Source organism: Sardina pilchardus, chromosome 3, assembly GCF_963854185.1.
Source record: "Sardina pilchardus chromosome 3, fSarPil1.1, whole genome shotgun sequence".
Classification (NCBI taxonomy): Eukaryota; Metazoa; Chordata; class Actinopteri; order Clupeiformes; family Clupeidae; genus Sardina; species Sardina pilchardus.
In genome coordinates, this window is record NC_084996.1 from 17,232,467 (window position 1) to 17,247,665 (window position 15,199).

General features: G+C 46.8%; 2 protein-coding genes across 2 annotated transcripts in view; both read left to right on the forward strand.

The window, feature by feature from the left end:
- Positions 1–3,145, forward strand: part of mmp25a (matrix metallopeptidase 25a) — a gene marked incomplete in the record, with an annotated part of 5,767 nt that extends 2,622 nt beyond the window's left edge. Inside the window, 8 exon segments of the mRNA XM_062530944.1 lie at positions 1–50; positions 373–677; positions 791–970; positions 1,138–1,216; positions 1,492–1,574; positions 1,769–1,918; positions 2,097–2,378; positions 2,613–3,145. Of these exon segments, the coding sequence (XP_062386928.1) occupies positions 1–50; positions 373–677; positions 791–970; positions 1,138–1,216; positions 1,492–1,574; positions 1,769–1,918; positions 2,097–2,378; positions 2,613–2,863 (1,380 nt within the window).
- A 1,092-nt stretch (positions 3,146–4,237) lies between these two features.
- Positions 4,238–14,857, forward strand: srrm2 (serine/arginine repetitive matrix 2). Its single transcript, XM_062532196.1, has 14 exons — positions 4,238–4,408; positions 5,908–6,156; positions 6,441–6,536; positions 6,673–6,855; positions 7,946–8,032; positions 8,151–8,216; positions 8,453–8,482; positions 8,575–8,694; positions 9,038–9,176; positions 9,430–11,540; positions 11,694–12,359; positions 12,684–12,758; positions 13,793–13,903; positions 14,005–14,857. The coding sequence occupies exons 2-14, from the start codon at positions 5,915–5,917 to the stop codon at positions 14,057–14,059; spliced, it is 3,981 nt and encodes a 1,326-aa protein (XP_062388180.1). The 5' UTR covers positions 4,238–4,408; positions 5,908–5,914; the 3' UTR covers positions 14,060–14,857.
- Positions 14,858–15,199: the final 342 nt, after the last annotated feature.

Below are 15,199 nucleotides of genomic sequence, written 5' to 3' on the forward strand. Positions count from 1 at the left end.
AGATACAGTCTGACAGGTCTTAGATGGTATAAAACAAACATCACTTGGAGGTTTGTGGAAACATGCCAAGTACAAAAACAACATACCCTCCTACACATGTCCACACAGTCCTACGTACTCACACGGTGATGATCATGTAAAGGATATTCTGCCTTTGCTGAGTGTATTGTATCTGTGAAAAGGGTGAGCATGTCCACCACAAAATGAATAGTGTTGCTTTCCATGCATTTGCCTGATGCTACATAATTATACTTTATATGGAACAGCGAGAAAGGCTATGAGGCCACTCCAGTTCCACACAAGCAGCCATTTGTAACTGTGATGTTCAGACACGGTGCATTGTTTTTCACTCTTCCTGTTCTCCGGTTGCAGCGTGCGGAGCTTCCCGTCGCCCGCTCGCTCCCCCTGGCTGCGTCCAGAGCTGGTGGAGATGCTCCTGACCTACGCCCTGCGCGTCTGGGGTGAGCACACCCCCCTGCGCTTCCACATGGTGCACCCCAGACCAGGAGAACTGCGGCAGGACGTGGACATAGAGGTGTCCTTCGAACGTGGCTACCATAATGACGGATATCCCTTCGATGGCCGAGGGGGGACGCTGGCCCATGCATTCTTTCCCGGGACAGGGGACATGGCGGGGAACACCCACTTTGATGACGGGGAACACTGGAGCTATGGAGGTCTCTATGAGCCTCATGGATTTGCATGTGGCAATTTTGTATAACATTATTGACAATTGGGGAGAATATTATGTATTGACCCTGCACATATATTTACCTCCTTCCTGTGTCAGATGTCAATGGAACCACAGACCTGTTTGCGGTGGCTGTCCATGAGTTTGGCCATGCTTTGGGTCTCTCCCACTCCTCCTTCCTTCCATCCATCATGAGGCCCTACTATCAGGGCTCAGTGGGAGACTTCCGTAGCTACTTACTGCCTTATGATGACAAGCTGGGGATACAGACACTCTATGGTACACGTCGCACACACGCACATTTGCTCTCTTGTATTCAAACAAACGCTTGCTTGCCTTGCATACAACACATGCACGCACATGTATACAGTTATTGAGAATGGCATTCATATTGTCATGAGTTTTGAAAGGAATAGCATATGAGAAAAGTTTAACTGTCTTTGAAGGGAAAGGTGTTCGGACACAGCCTACACCTGTGATGCCAGAGATGCCATCCATTCCCATACCTGCGAGACCAACTGATTAGTAAGAATAACACTCGCCACTTTATACACAGACAAAGGAAGATAGAATAGTGTGATAGAATAATATTGTCATTGATGATGATTATGATTCAATTGAAATGAAAACAATAATGGACAATACATGGTTAAAGTGATGATAGTGGTGTGTAGAGATATAATAATAGGTAAGGTAAGGTAAGGTACTTTTATTTGTATAGCGCATTTAATGTGCACAGAGTGCAACCCAAAGCCAATAATGTAATATTACAATAATGTTTTTGATGATCACTTTCCCAGTCCAATGCCTGCCTTTCCTGATCGTTGTGAAGGAGGTTATGATGCCATAGCCAATATCAGAGGAGAGGTCTTCTTTTTCAGGGGTAAAGCCAAGTTCATTTAACTGCCTCAGTCAATGCAAACAAACGTACAAACATGTGTACACCCACACATAAATATACATAAGCTACCCACAGTTATGCTAAAATGAATACCTCACAACATTTCTCCATGTTTTCTCCTCTTTTCTCTTCATTCCCATTCCTCCCTATGTCTATCTCTCTCTTTTCTTTCTCAGGGAAATACTTCTGGCGGGTCCAGCACTCAGGCTCCCTGTTGTCCTTCATCCCTGCTTTGATAAAGAACTTCTGGATTGGTCTTCCTTCCACCTTGGAGAGAATAGATGCCGTCTATGAGAGGGCCAATGGAAAAATAGTTTTTTTCAGTGGTGAGGAAAAAAAATAAGGATGTTCCTCTACCATATGTACAGTTTGTACCTAGTGACTGAGTACAAACATGTCTCTTTATACCCACCCCAAACACATGTTGTATAGCACATGTATGTGTATGGGTGTGTGGGGGTGTATGGAAATCACAGCTTTTCTTGTGCTCCATGACTCTCTCAGGCGATAAGTACTGGGTGTTTAAGGACAGGACGGCGCTCCCTGACTACCCTCGTCCACTGGCGGACTGGGGCATGCGGACACTGGCAGGACATGTGCCGACCAGACTGGAGGCAGCATTCGTGTGGGCTCACAATGGGAAGACGTACCTGTTCGGCGGTGGAGAGTTCTGGAGGTTTGACGAGACAGGTGCTGGCATGAGACAGGAAGTGGGCTATCCTAAATTAGCCACACTTTGGAATGGGGTGCCTGCACATCCAGATGACATCATCAGCTGGGGAGATGGTAAGACAGCATCCATGGGCAATGAAGTTACAGAGGCTGGGGGGATCAGAGAAAATATGCACCACAAAAAGTGACAAATTCCTTAGCTGGTGTAGAAATTATGCTTTATATTCTTCCATTTATTTGGAGGTATTCCTACACCTACACCTATGTTGTCCTTCTTTTTATAACCCATTTATAACCACCTCTGTCTTTTGTCTGTCCCGCACCTTATGATTTTTCACTCTGTTTTAGGAGACACGTATTTCTTCAAGGGCTCTTCTTACTGGGTGCTTGGACGAGGAGGGCTGAACGAAGGGCTCATCAAGGCAAAATCTACTGCAGTTGACTGGATGAAATGTGACCCTCCAGGTGCAGAGCCCACCCCCACAACCCATGTGACTGCATCCTGCTTTTGCTCTAAAGGCCTGGCTCACACCACCACAGCGCTGCCCTGGATCACCACTCTGGCCCTGGCTGTCACCTGCCCAATTTTACTATTTTGATTTTCAGTGTTTTAAAGTTGTATTTTGTATAATTTTATACTGAGTTATACACCTGAACGTTTTAAACGTTTTACCTAATGACAGCGTTTAAAAATTCTGCAGTTTGGAAATGCATTGCAATTTTATTGTTGCAAATATGAAATTACCCTGACTTCTCAGATGTTTTAAGAAAAGACAGTATACAAGACAGTACAACAACAACAACAACAACACAACACTAATTCCAGTACCTACTCATGTCAGAAAGATGGAAATAAAGTGCTTCTTTTTTCTGAATGGAAATGTAAAGTTGGTATGTGTGCATGTTTAATGACCACATGTATTCTATGACACACATTTCTGCCTTGATAGGAAAACTGGGGATATTTACGCTTGTATGTCCCAGAGAGACACTGATTTCCATGAAAATGGGATTATTTTGAACAAGACAAACAGGACATATCCTGCTGGGACCCAGAAAAAAAGTTTTGTTTAGTTCTGTTAACCACATATGATTGTGACCATGAAAGCCCAGGATGTTTTCTAGTAGTAGGACTCAAACAGAGGGCATAAATGGTTCTTGATTTAAAAGAGTTTTTTAGAGTCATGTCCACCTGACCCCAGAGGTTAAAAAGTAGGCAGTATTGTAATTAAAACATGCCCAAGGACTTGTTCAGTATAGATCAGCACTTTATGGCCAGCCAAGTTCATCCACAGGAAGGGTCCATCCCTGAGCTGGGCTTGGTCCCTTATAGTTCCAGTGAAAGGAACTCTGAATGCTTCAGCGTTAACCAAGAGATTTTGGAAAATTCAGTGCACAAAGCAAGACCCATAAAGACATGGATGATGAACTTGACTGGCCTGCACAGAGTCCTGACCTCAACCCAATAGAACACCTTTGGGATGAATTAGAGTGGATCCTGAGAGCCAGTCGCCTCGTCCAACATCAGTGTGTCATTACCAAATGGTAAAAAATCCCATAAACACACTCCTAAACCTTGTGGAAAATCTTCATAGAGGAGTTGAAGCTGTTATAGCTGCAAAGGGTGGACCAACATCATAATAAACCCTATGGATTAAGGATGGGATGTGACTGGAGTTCATATGTGAGTCAAGGCAGGTGAGCGAATACTTTTGGCATGTCCATGTCATGTAGCCTACCATGTTCCATTCATGTCAAATTAGTTTAAAGCCAGAAGACAGACGAGTAGAGCAAGGTGTACGAAGCTTAAAGATATAAAAATCCAAATCCTTCAACAAGGATCTGGGAAGTATAAACTTGGCAGACAAGTGTTCGGTTCCAAGAGTTATGCGCAAATGGAGTGCCGCTATAACATTACGAACAGCCCCAGCATTTGTAGTCCAATCGCATTGCCTTGTGGGTCATCTCATGCCTTCCCATGACGTCTAAGTTAGCCTTGCTCCGGTACAGTAGCTAGCAACGTGTTTGAGAATTACATTTCTTCTTGTTATTAGTTGTAGCCCCTCTTTATTATCGGGCAAGACATCTTGAAATCCCTGAGTGAGGAGCCATCCTTCATTCTCTCTCTTTTGAAAACAAAAGAGGTAAGTTCGCTAATCTGCGCGTTTGTTTCCCAGTTGTATTTTAGCTGTTACTTACTAGCATTATCGCTAGCTATCGTTATCTAGTTGGCTACCATGCTAGTGGATGGCTGACGTTATTTCAACGTTAGCTACCTATTAAGTAACTTTGAGAGATAGCCAGACAACAGGTATTGGTAATTTTCCATCTATGTTGTAATTTGAATAAAACACCGAATTAAATTATCTATGGGTGTTTGATGTTATTTGAAACTACTTCTAAGAAGCTGCGACAATGCCTAGCATGATAACGTTACATGAGGTGTCCGCTGTAGCTACGTTAATGTTAGTAGATAGCTAAGAATCGGCCATGTTATTTCAGTTTCCTTATCATAGCCTTTGTTTCGCAGGTTATTGTTGTTTGTATATTTTAGTTTATTACTAACGTATCGTTCAGTTGAATGTGGTGCGTGAGCCCTGTTAAGTCAGGACAGTTAAGTAGCTACGTGCAAGTTCCCATCCAGCTAATGTTGGCTAACTTGTCGTCTTATGAAGTTGCGACAATCTTCTTTGCTAGCGAACACCATAAATCTCACAAGTAGGAGATGGATAGCTAACTGAACTTGCTAGCTTTGCGTCCCATATGACGAGGTTCTCCGAGATTACGAGGCCCATTTTCACAGTAAACCATTACCGTGCCAGTACGTTGACGAAATGTACATGAAGATTGGCGAGTTCAGTAGTTATTATCAGTCCTCGTCTTAAACTGTCGAACTATTTTTTTAACGAGTTAGCAGATCGACACTTTGGCGTTGTCTAGACTGGTCAGTCTATGGCCATATGCTATTGTCAAAGCATTAATTTATAGTTACCGGTAAATAGCTTGTACATGTTAGAAATGCGCTTTAGATCATGCGCGCCACCGATATTTATTGTCAGTCAGTGGCAGTACAACATTCATTGGCGATCTGCTTGTGTCAATGGATTTGCTTTACCACCAGCCAATTGTTCTTAATCTTACAAGGGATACGTTTTCGTGAATGACTGTAAAACATGGCAGTTATACAAGGCCTGTGGTGCTCATCCTGTTGCTTTAAATTAAGTGTGTTGATATTGATGTTCCTGTTGTAGTCCAATATAATGTTAGTTATGAAATTGGAGATCAAATGGCAGGGTGGTTCTGTTTTTCATGGCAATGTAATTTTGGATAGACGTGACTTAAAACTTAGGGCTTTAGTCTCCTGAGATCATGTGTGTTATTGTGGCATTCAAAAGTGTTTCAGCTCAGGCTCAATTATGGGAATCTTTTCCTTCCCTCTTTTTCTAAACCTTGTTCTTGTTTGTGTGCCTATCTGAAGAGTCTCTGAAGGCCTGTTTTAGGTGTTATGGTGAAAATATTAGATAGTTAGACTTGTTTGCCACTTGCTTTATGTTAACTTGCCTTTTCCTTGCTTCTTCTTTCTCTGCCTTGTTACTGGTTGCACCCCTAAACCTCTCCTTCTTTTCCCTTCCTCATCTCCTAGAGCAGAGATGTATAACGGGATTGGCCTTACCACGCCGCGTGGTAGTGGCACCAATGGCTACGTGCAGCGGAACCTGTCGAGCGTGCGTGCCAAGCGCCCGCGCGAGGACCGCGGTACGGATGAAAAGGACCGTGAGCGCTTGGAAAGCCAGCTGAACCGCCAGCCTAACGCTGAGATCCTCGAGCACCAGCGGAAGAGGCAGCTGGAGGTCAAGTGTGCCGAGCTGCAGGACATGATGGAGGAGCAAGGGTAAGGTGTTGTTCTAGCCGTGCCAGATTATGACAGGCCACTCGTTTCCCCTCATCAGAATTGTATTGGGCTCTTCCCTGGTCGAGTCGATGCCTCTGTAGGCCCTTGATGTGAACATCCAAGTTGTTTTGATTATTTACGGTAGAATGTTCAAATATTGTCCTCCAATGGCTGCATCAATCTCTGTTTAATTATCTTATAGAGGTTTTGTGTCTCACAGCACTCATCCATGTGTCATGTGGAAGCTTTGTGGCTTTGACACTGACCTGTATTGCTTCTCTCAGGTACTCCGCTGAAGAGATCGACGAGAAAGTGAACAGTTTCCGGCTGATGTTGCAGGAGCAACTGGAGCCCGCTCCAACTCCCACAGAACGTCCAAAGTAAGTCCCCGGCCATTTCTCAGACCCACATTTCAATAGGCTCTCAAAGATATCACAGATAGACTGAAGACAGTTGCCAGTCTATGTCTATGCTCTGTCCCTACATTGACTTTTGTATCTTCTCTCCTGCCTTTAGCGTGACCGAGACACATGCGTTGGCTGCAGCCAACCAGCAGAAGAACGACCGGCTGAGGCAGGCCTTCGGCATCGGCTCCGACTACGTGGACGGCTCCTCCTTTCACCCCGACCGCAAAGAGCGTGAGAAGGAGAAGAGGGAGCAGGAGAGGCTGGAGAGGGAGCGCCAGCAGCAGCAGTACCAGTGAGTAGAATGAATCTATGGAGCTGGGTGGGATTGGGACGGAAGGCTATAAGAGCATATGTGACCCTGCAAAGCGAAACCAGTCGCTTTGGTAAAATTTACAAAATTGCGTTATTGTGCTCACGCGAACGGCCATAAACTAAGCTTTCCAACGATATGTATATCGAGGGTATTGCACAAATTAAGATAACTGCATCCAAAGTTCACATATGTGACCCTGTAAAGCGGAACCAGTCGTTTCGGTAAAATTAATTAAATTAAGTTATTGTGCTCACGTGAACGGCCATAAACTAAGCTTTCCAACGATATCTATATCGAGGGTATTACACAAACTATCGCTAAGATAACAGCATCCAAAGTTGACATGGTTCTCCTGTCACGATATGCCAGAAGAGGAGAAATCACCTTTTTAAGCAGCGCGTGCACAACGGGAATGACAGCAAATGTGTTGAATCTTCGCCGGGTTTAACAGTCAAAACGTATGTTTTTCCGTGAAATGCGTTCACGATATGAAACTGTAGACTGTATACAGTCGAATGAGGCGAAAACGTGAAATTCAACATTTTAACCCGGAAGTTTGTTATTGTTGATTTTCTCAAAATAACGTTGTGCGCAAAACGACTGATTTCGCTATGAATGGTCACATATGGTCTCCCGTCACGATATGCCAGAAGAGGAGAAACCACCTGTTAAAAGCGGCGTGGACAACGGGAATGACTGCTAATGTATTGAATCTTCACTGGGCTTAACAGTCAAAACGTATGTTTTTCCGTGAAATGAAATCACAATATGAAACTGTAGACTCTATATTGTCGAATTATGCGAAAACGTAAAATTCAACATTTTAACCCGGACGTTTGTTTATTATGGATTTTCTCAAATTATCATTAGGGTTGGGTATCGTTTGAATTTGAACGATTCCGATTCCGATTCCTTTTTTCCGATTCCTTTTTTCGATATCGCTTTGCAGGGTCACATATAGAAAATCCTTTTATTGATTGTGCCGTGTAACTTTTTACATTCTGATTATTGCTTTGAATGACTTTGCATTGTGATTTGAATTTGAATCCCTTTGTCCTGTGTGTTGTAGACTTATAGAAGCATCAGAGTCCGACTCTTCCCCTGAACGCAAACAAAGTCATAAGAAGAAGAAGAAGAGAAACAAGCATAGGGAGAGGTGAGTGTGGATGGGGGAGAGTAAACGGGTGGCAGGCAACTTACCCTTGTTTGGCAGTTTAGGAGTGAGTTTGATATGAGTTTCTTGTGGTCATATCTTGTACTGTTATCTGTTTTAGCTCAGAGAGTGCCTCCCCCTCTCCCAAACGTGATAAGAAGAAGGCTCAAAAGAAGAAGAAAAAAAGGTATATTTTTGCAATTGTACTGTTTTTTGACTGTAACTAACTTGTTGGGGGGCAAAGCCTGTCTGAGAGAGAAACTGTGAATTCACAAACAGAAACTGACAAGCCAACAGTTACCCACTTTAAAATTACACCAGCTTCTGTGTTCCTGTTACAACTTCATATTGATTTGTTCATACTTAGTAACTAGCTAAGAAATAGCTATTGTTCACTTATCCAACCTTTTCATTATTTCTTAGGGCGGAATCTGAAGAGGAAGACAGTGATAGGTGAGTTACGTGAGCAGAACTCCTACTTATGCGGTAATATTTCCTGTGTCTTGCTGAGTTCTTCATGTTCCGTTGTCATTCTTTCTCATCAGTTCCTCCTCTGAGAAGGAGACCTCAAAGAAAAAGAGAAAGAGGAAGAAGAGTGAGAATGAGACTCCACCTTCTCCCAAGACCCACAAACGCCGCGGCGCATCATCCAGCCCTGCTCACAGGTAGCGCTGCTTCCTTATGTAGTACATTGATCTTTTGATACCAGCAATAGTATATACAGCCACAGTGTTCAAGGTTGGGTCCATTCGATCCTTCTCACTCAATGTCTTTTGTCACAGAAGATATTTGTGATTGACCTTTAGATGCACTCTTGAAAGTGTTGTTCACCTTTTCCGTGTGAACATTAACATGAAACCTGACCTTTAGTTTTACCAGTAGTTTGCAATGCACAGTTCCTACAGAGCCCTGAACTACAGGGTCTTTTTTTCTACTGACTCCATTCTCTCCACTCCAACTGCTCTCTTCGATTGACCGACGCCATTTCTGTCTAATTTTGGTAACCAGTCCGTCTCCCGCTCCGCTGAGGGAGCGACAGCAGAACCAGCCGGGACGAAGAGGCGAGGAGGGGCGCAAGGAGCGGTCTCCTGATAGAATGGGGAGAGGTCGTAGCGACAGGACTCCCCCAAGAAGAGCAGGACGGGAGGTAGGGTCAATGACGCTCTGTCTGGACATTTGTGTTGTCCTCTGTGGCAGCCATTAATCCGGGATTTGATGTGGTGTAACAGTACTCAGATCAAGATATATAGTGCTCTGTGAGCCCTGCGTCCACATTTCTACGGTTAGTTCAGTAGTCTTGAGAATGTGCAGTATATTCTTCATCACTCTCCATGTCTTTTTTTTTTGTTTAACCCTTTTTTAATGGCGTGTTATGTTTTCTCTTCGCTTGCTTCCCACAGAACCCACCCAGACACGTCAGTTCCTCTGATGGAGAGAGGGCTGAGAAAGACCGAGGCGGGGACAAGGACCGAGGCAGGGAGAAAAAGTCCAGGCACGACGACTCCTCCCCTTCGCGAGATCGAGCCCGTCGGTCCAGGAGTGGGGAGCGGCCGAGGGGCCGGGAGAAGGAGCAGGAGAAGCCGGACCGAAACAGACACGACTCCTCGTCCCCCTCGCCGTCCCCAAAGCGGCAGAAGGGCAAGAGTCGCGAGGAGGAGCAGCAGCAGCAGCAGCGCAGGAGACCAGAGGAGGAGGAGAAGAGGAAGGACAAGCCCCAGAGGCAGCGCGAGGACTCGTCCGCGTCCCCGGACAGGGAGCCTCCCCGGAGAGGACGGAGCAAAGAGAGGGAGCGAGGGAGCGGAAGAGAGCGGGACGTCACGCCCAAGGCCCCGTCTGACCGAGAGCGGGAGAGGGAGCGGGACCGGGAGCGGGGCAGGCCGAGGGAACCACCGAGGGGGAGGGAGAAGGACAGCCCTCCACCGCCGCCCAGGGCAGCACGAGAGGGCGAGCGGGAGCGGGAGAGACCGAGGGACCGCCACAGCGGCTCTGCCACCCCGCCGAGGCGCTCGCCCATCGCCAACGGCAGACAGAGAGAGAGGGATCGGGAGGAGGAGAAGAGGAACGAGAGGGGCAGAGAGAGGGAGGCTCCGAATGACCGGGAGCGAGAGAGCGACCGGGAGAAGGAGAAGGAGAGGGGGAGGGAGAAGGAGAAGGAAGACACTCGCTCCGGCAGGCATCGTCCACCGGATCGCACTCCAGAGAGGGACAGCGCGGCAGAGGCCAGGAAGGAGAGAGCTGTAGAGGACAAGAGCAGAAAAGAGAAAGACGTAGAGGAGAAGAGGCGAGAGAAAGGGAAAGGGAAGAGTCCTGCCAAGGAAGACAAGGCAAAGGCCAAGCAGAAGCCGGCGAAGAAGAGCAAAGCCAAAGAGAGCAGCAGCAGCAGCAGCAGCAGTAGTAGCAGTAGCAGCAGCAGCAGCAGTGATAGTAGCAGCAGCAGCAGCAGCGACGATGACAGCGACAGCTCCTCTTCCTCCTCCTCCTCTTCCTCTTCGTCCTCCTCTGACGATGGGCAGAAGAAGAAGAAGCAGAAGGCCGCCGAGAAGAAAGGGAAGGAAGCCCCGGCTCCGCCTCAGCCGCCCGCTCAAAAGGAGAACGGGACCAGAGAGAGGGTGGACAGAGGGAGGGAGAGGGAACGGGAACAGCCCCACGCGCCCGCATGGAAAGGCAGCCCATCTCCTCCCGCACGTGCGCGCGACCAGAGGGAGGAGAACGCGGACAGGAGAGGCCGCGAGCGCAACAGCCCCGCTCCGGCCGCCAGGGGCAGGTCTCCCCCTTCTCCGCCCCGCATGGCCGCGGACAGGGCTGGAGGCAGGCGGCCAGGCCGGGACGGGGCCCAAGAGCGATACACTCCCCCCGAAATGGACAACCAAAATAGGGACCGGGAGAGGGCGAGAGACAGGGAGAGGGAGCGGGGGAAAGAGATGTTCCCGCCTGCAGAGATGGAGAGGCAGAGGGACAGGGGGAAGGATAGATACTCGCCCGCAAACGTGGACAACCGCAACCCTCCGCCCGCCCCCCAGAGAGGTCGAGAGAGGGCCGAGCGCTACTCTCCCACCGAGCCCACTAGAGACCAGAGGGGAGGGCGTGGGGAGGGCGCCGACGGCCACCGGCCCCCCGCCGGGGAGAGTCAAGGGGAGGGGGAGAGAGACCGGAGGAGGAGAGAGGCGTCGCCGGACTCCCCCAGAGTGAGGGGCCGGGAGGACGCGCGCACCCCGCCGCGGCAGTACCAGGACGGCCCGCGCGCCCGCTCCCCCAGGAGGGCTTCGCCCGCCCGCTCACCACGCAGGGAACGCAGCAGAGACCATGAGAGGGACCGAGAGCGGGAACGGGACCGGGAGAGGCAGAGACAGAGGGAACGGGAACGAGACCGGGACCGAGAGAGGGAGAGAGACAGGGAAAGAGATAGAGACAGGGACAGAGAGCGAGATGCCGACCGTAGTAGAGACAGGCCACCGGTCAGGAGGAGCAGTAGGTCTCGAAGCCCAAGGAGATACAACAGCCCCCCCTTCAGGTATGTTTGGTGTATGTATTGTGTACCCAACTCATTCACTTGTCAATTATGCTTACTCAATAAAATGGCCTCCCTAAAGCCATGAGGGTCCAAATGCTCCCATCAGTGATCACTGCTACTGGGCATTATTCTCTAATGGGTTTCCTTTTTCAGGTCTCGACGTTCTCCATCTCCCCGATACCGACGTAGGAGCAGTCGGTCACTCTCAAGAGAACGGGAGCAAGAAAGGAATCGTGAGCGACAGCGAGAACAAGAGCAGGAGAGAGAAAAGAGAGGACGTCCGCCGCCCAAAGCCCCTTCCCCACCTAATCGTTCGGGATCATCTTCGTCTTCGTCGTCCTCCTCATCCTCCTCCGACTCGGACTCATCCGCCTCTGAGAATGAGGCGGGGAAGGCCGGAACAAAGGAACAAAGCCGGAAACCCGGCTCCGAGAAGGAGACGGGGATGAGGCAAGTGAGGACCGAGCCGGACAGGGAGACGGCTGAGAGGAGAAGGTCCCGGTCTCCAGAGAGACGAGCTCCTTCCAGCCAATCGGATCGCAGGGCACCAGGCAAAGACTCGCCCTCCCCATCCCGGCCCTCGGCAGAGAGCAGGGATTCGTCGAGAGGAGGTCGCAGGGGCCAGCCCACAGCTCTGCCCCCCCCTCAACCAGAGCAGCCAAACACGGCGAAGAACCCAGTGAATGGGCAGCCAGGGATCGAGGAGAAGTTGAAAAAAAGCTGGCAGGGTAGCTCAAGCTCGTCATCATCATCTTCGTCATCCTCGTCCTCGTCATCATCATCCGACAGCTCAGACTCCGAGCCGGAGCAAGGCAAAGGGTAAGGAGCTTCAGCATATGTTCACAAGCAGTCTTTAAAGAGGAACTATGCAGGATTGGCGATTTCATCTCTGGTTTGGATTTCGTTTTCGCTCTTTTTATGCTTGCATTTTCTCTGCAGAGCTTTCCCGACAGCTTTAGCGTGTATATTTATACATATATAGGCTATATTTAAATATATAAATTGCAAGCGTGGTTCTTCGTCTCAGACTTCCAGATGTAAACAAGGAGCGATCGTCTCCTGCAGAAAGTTGCATTGGGTCTCTTTAACACACCGTCAAGTTGTGGCCAGATCTCAGCTTTTTTTTCTCTTTTTCACGTTCAGTGGCGATGCTGCTCCACCACCACGTAGGAAGTCGTCCTCATCTTCGCCAGGCGGCGAAAAGGAGGGTAAAAAGAGGTAAGTACTTTGTTGTTTTTTAGTCAAATGTATTACTTCTTACAGATGGCTAACATACACCCACAACGTGGATTGTTATCCACCACACAGCCTGCACTATAGAAGAATCCAATCAGTGGAGAATATCCCAAGTAGACATGTCTTCTGCCTACCTTAAAAACGCAATTTCTAGGTCACTTAAGTTAATTATTGGTACCAGTTAATCCAAATTAGAAATTCTGGGCCGAGGCTGATGGTAATGTATAGAATAACAATTTGACCCATAACCAATGGCATTGTTTAGGTATTAATATGTATTTTAGATGTTGTTGTCATAACCCTTAGTATAGTGAAACAAGAATATTCATAAAATAACTGAACCATTTTCTCAGGCGGTCATAGCACAACATTCACCTTGTGTAGAATTGATGCAGCATAACAGATAAACATCAGTAATTGCCATCAGTAAATGGCAAATATGATTTTGCTGAGATCAATCAACAAGGCTGATGGTGGCAGATATATCAGTGCATCCCTAGTTATTTAAAAAAAAAAAAAAAAACTCATGTAATCTATCATGTCTTAAAATCATCAGTGCAGTCTACTGCTTACCCATGTATCCCCCTTCCACATCCTAGTAATGCACATATTAACATCTAGTCACTTACATTTCACTATGGTTTGTGTTCTTAAAAAAAAAAAACGTGATGCTGAAATGTGAAATGTGCTCATGTTTGCCATCGTGACCAGTGTTTTCAGAGTAATTCACAGCTTTGGAGAGCGCATACAAATGCCACTATTTTAAGCCCAATTCACACCAAAGATTCCCGACGAGACTGAGTTGCAGCGGTGTGAATTAGAAGTTGCACGTAGTTGCAAGCAGTCGCAAGCCGTCGCAGAGCATTAAACACGTTGAGTCGCAGTCGCAAGGATTTAGAACGTCGCGGCTCGTCTCGTCGGGAATCTTTGGTCTGAACTCTACTTTAGGACAAGAAGACATTTCCTTCAATCAGGTGAAGTGAGATGCTCATGTAATCCTGTGCTTTCCCCGTCAGCCCTCTTCGGCCTGAGAGGGTGCCAGCTGATTCGCTGCGAGACTCCCGTTCGCTCAGCTATTCTCCTCCAATGAGAATGCGCCGTGGTGCACCCTCCCCGCCCCACCGAAGGTCAGAAACTTGTTCCTCCGTCGTGTCTGTGGTTCTAGAACATGAGGCCAAAAACACACAGACACACCCGTGCTGACCTCTCTGCATTTTCTCTTTATCAGGAGTGGAAGCAGGCGGTCTAGAAGCAGGTCGCCTAGCAGTAAGCGGAGGAGATGAGTGCTCTCCTACACGTCGTCTCTTCATTTTTTGTCCCATTTCGTACCTCTGGAAACTCTCGATGTACTGAGCTGGACTGTGCCACCCAGCCGTTTTAGGGTTGATCGTGGGTGGCCGATAAGGACATTAGGGACTTTCCCCAGTGATATGATGGTTAAATTCACTTTTTTATTATGGTGACACATGTGAAGGGTGAGGGACAACCCCCAAATGCGGACACATACACACACACTTTTTTTTTTCCCCCTCTGACCCTTCATTGTTATGAATGTAGATATGACTTCAGTAATTTGGCTTTCACTGAATGGACAATGTGCTGTACCCATGACTGTGAGTAGACCTGACAAACCTTTCTGTTCTCTTTGTGAAAAAAAATACCGAATTGAGTAATAAAGACTCTTGTGTCTCTTACATGTTTACTTGTTTCCTATAGTGGTGCATTGGTGACTTTATATTCTGATATCAGGGGTGTATTTTCATAAGCAAAGCTTACTTACAGATAACTACTGTAGTATGGATATTCCCAAGTTCTGCACTATGGGTTTAAACATGTCATTTTTATCTGTTGTCAAAAAACGATAATGGCTTGGCATAGCTATAACATTGCTGTAACATGGAAGGCATGATTGAAAGATAATTTGGAAACATTTTGTTTCTTTTTTTTGTTTAAGTTTTAAGCAGTGTTAGGGATTTTTCTTCCTTCAGAATTTTTTTTTATTCTTCCACTTTGTGTTTAACAAAGTTTAACCCAGTTTAACCCTTGTCATCCATTAAATCTCAATTGTTCCTTTTCCAGTACTTCAGTGAATTGGCATTACATTGTAATTTTTCTTGTCTGGTATTTTTTAATTTCCCATATTTTTGATAATATATATACAACCCCAAACATTATGGAATCACCACTCTTGGAAGATGTTCATTCAGCTGCTTTTTTTTTTTTTTTTTTTAATAAAGACAAACCACAGATGAGCCTTAAACATTTTTCTGTAACATATTAACATTCTGGCTTTGTGAAACCTAGCTGAAAAAAATAACCAAAAATCGTAATTTAAGGCACTCTATTTTGCAGATCATATAGTAGAGGGTAAAACAATATGGAATCACTCAATCTTGAGCGAAAGAATATGGAATCACAAACCT

Bases quoted from the DNA above. Each gene is read 5' to 3' on its own strand.
- srrm2 (XM_062532196.1), top strand. From the start codon at position 5,915: ATGTATAACGGGATTGGCCTTACCACGCCGCGTGGTAGTGGCACCAAT. The intron at 9,177-9,429 runs GTAGGGTCAATG...TGCTTCCCACAG, and splicing joins CAAGAAGAGCAGGACGGGAG to AACCCACCCAGACACGTCAG. The intron at 13,904-14,004 runs GTCAGAAACTTG...TCTCTTTATCAG, and splicing joins CCCTCCCCGCCCCACCGAAG to GAGTGGAAGCAGGCGGTCTA.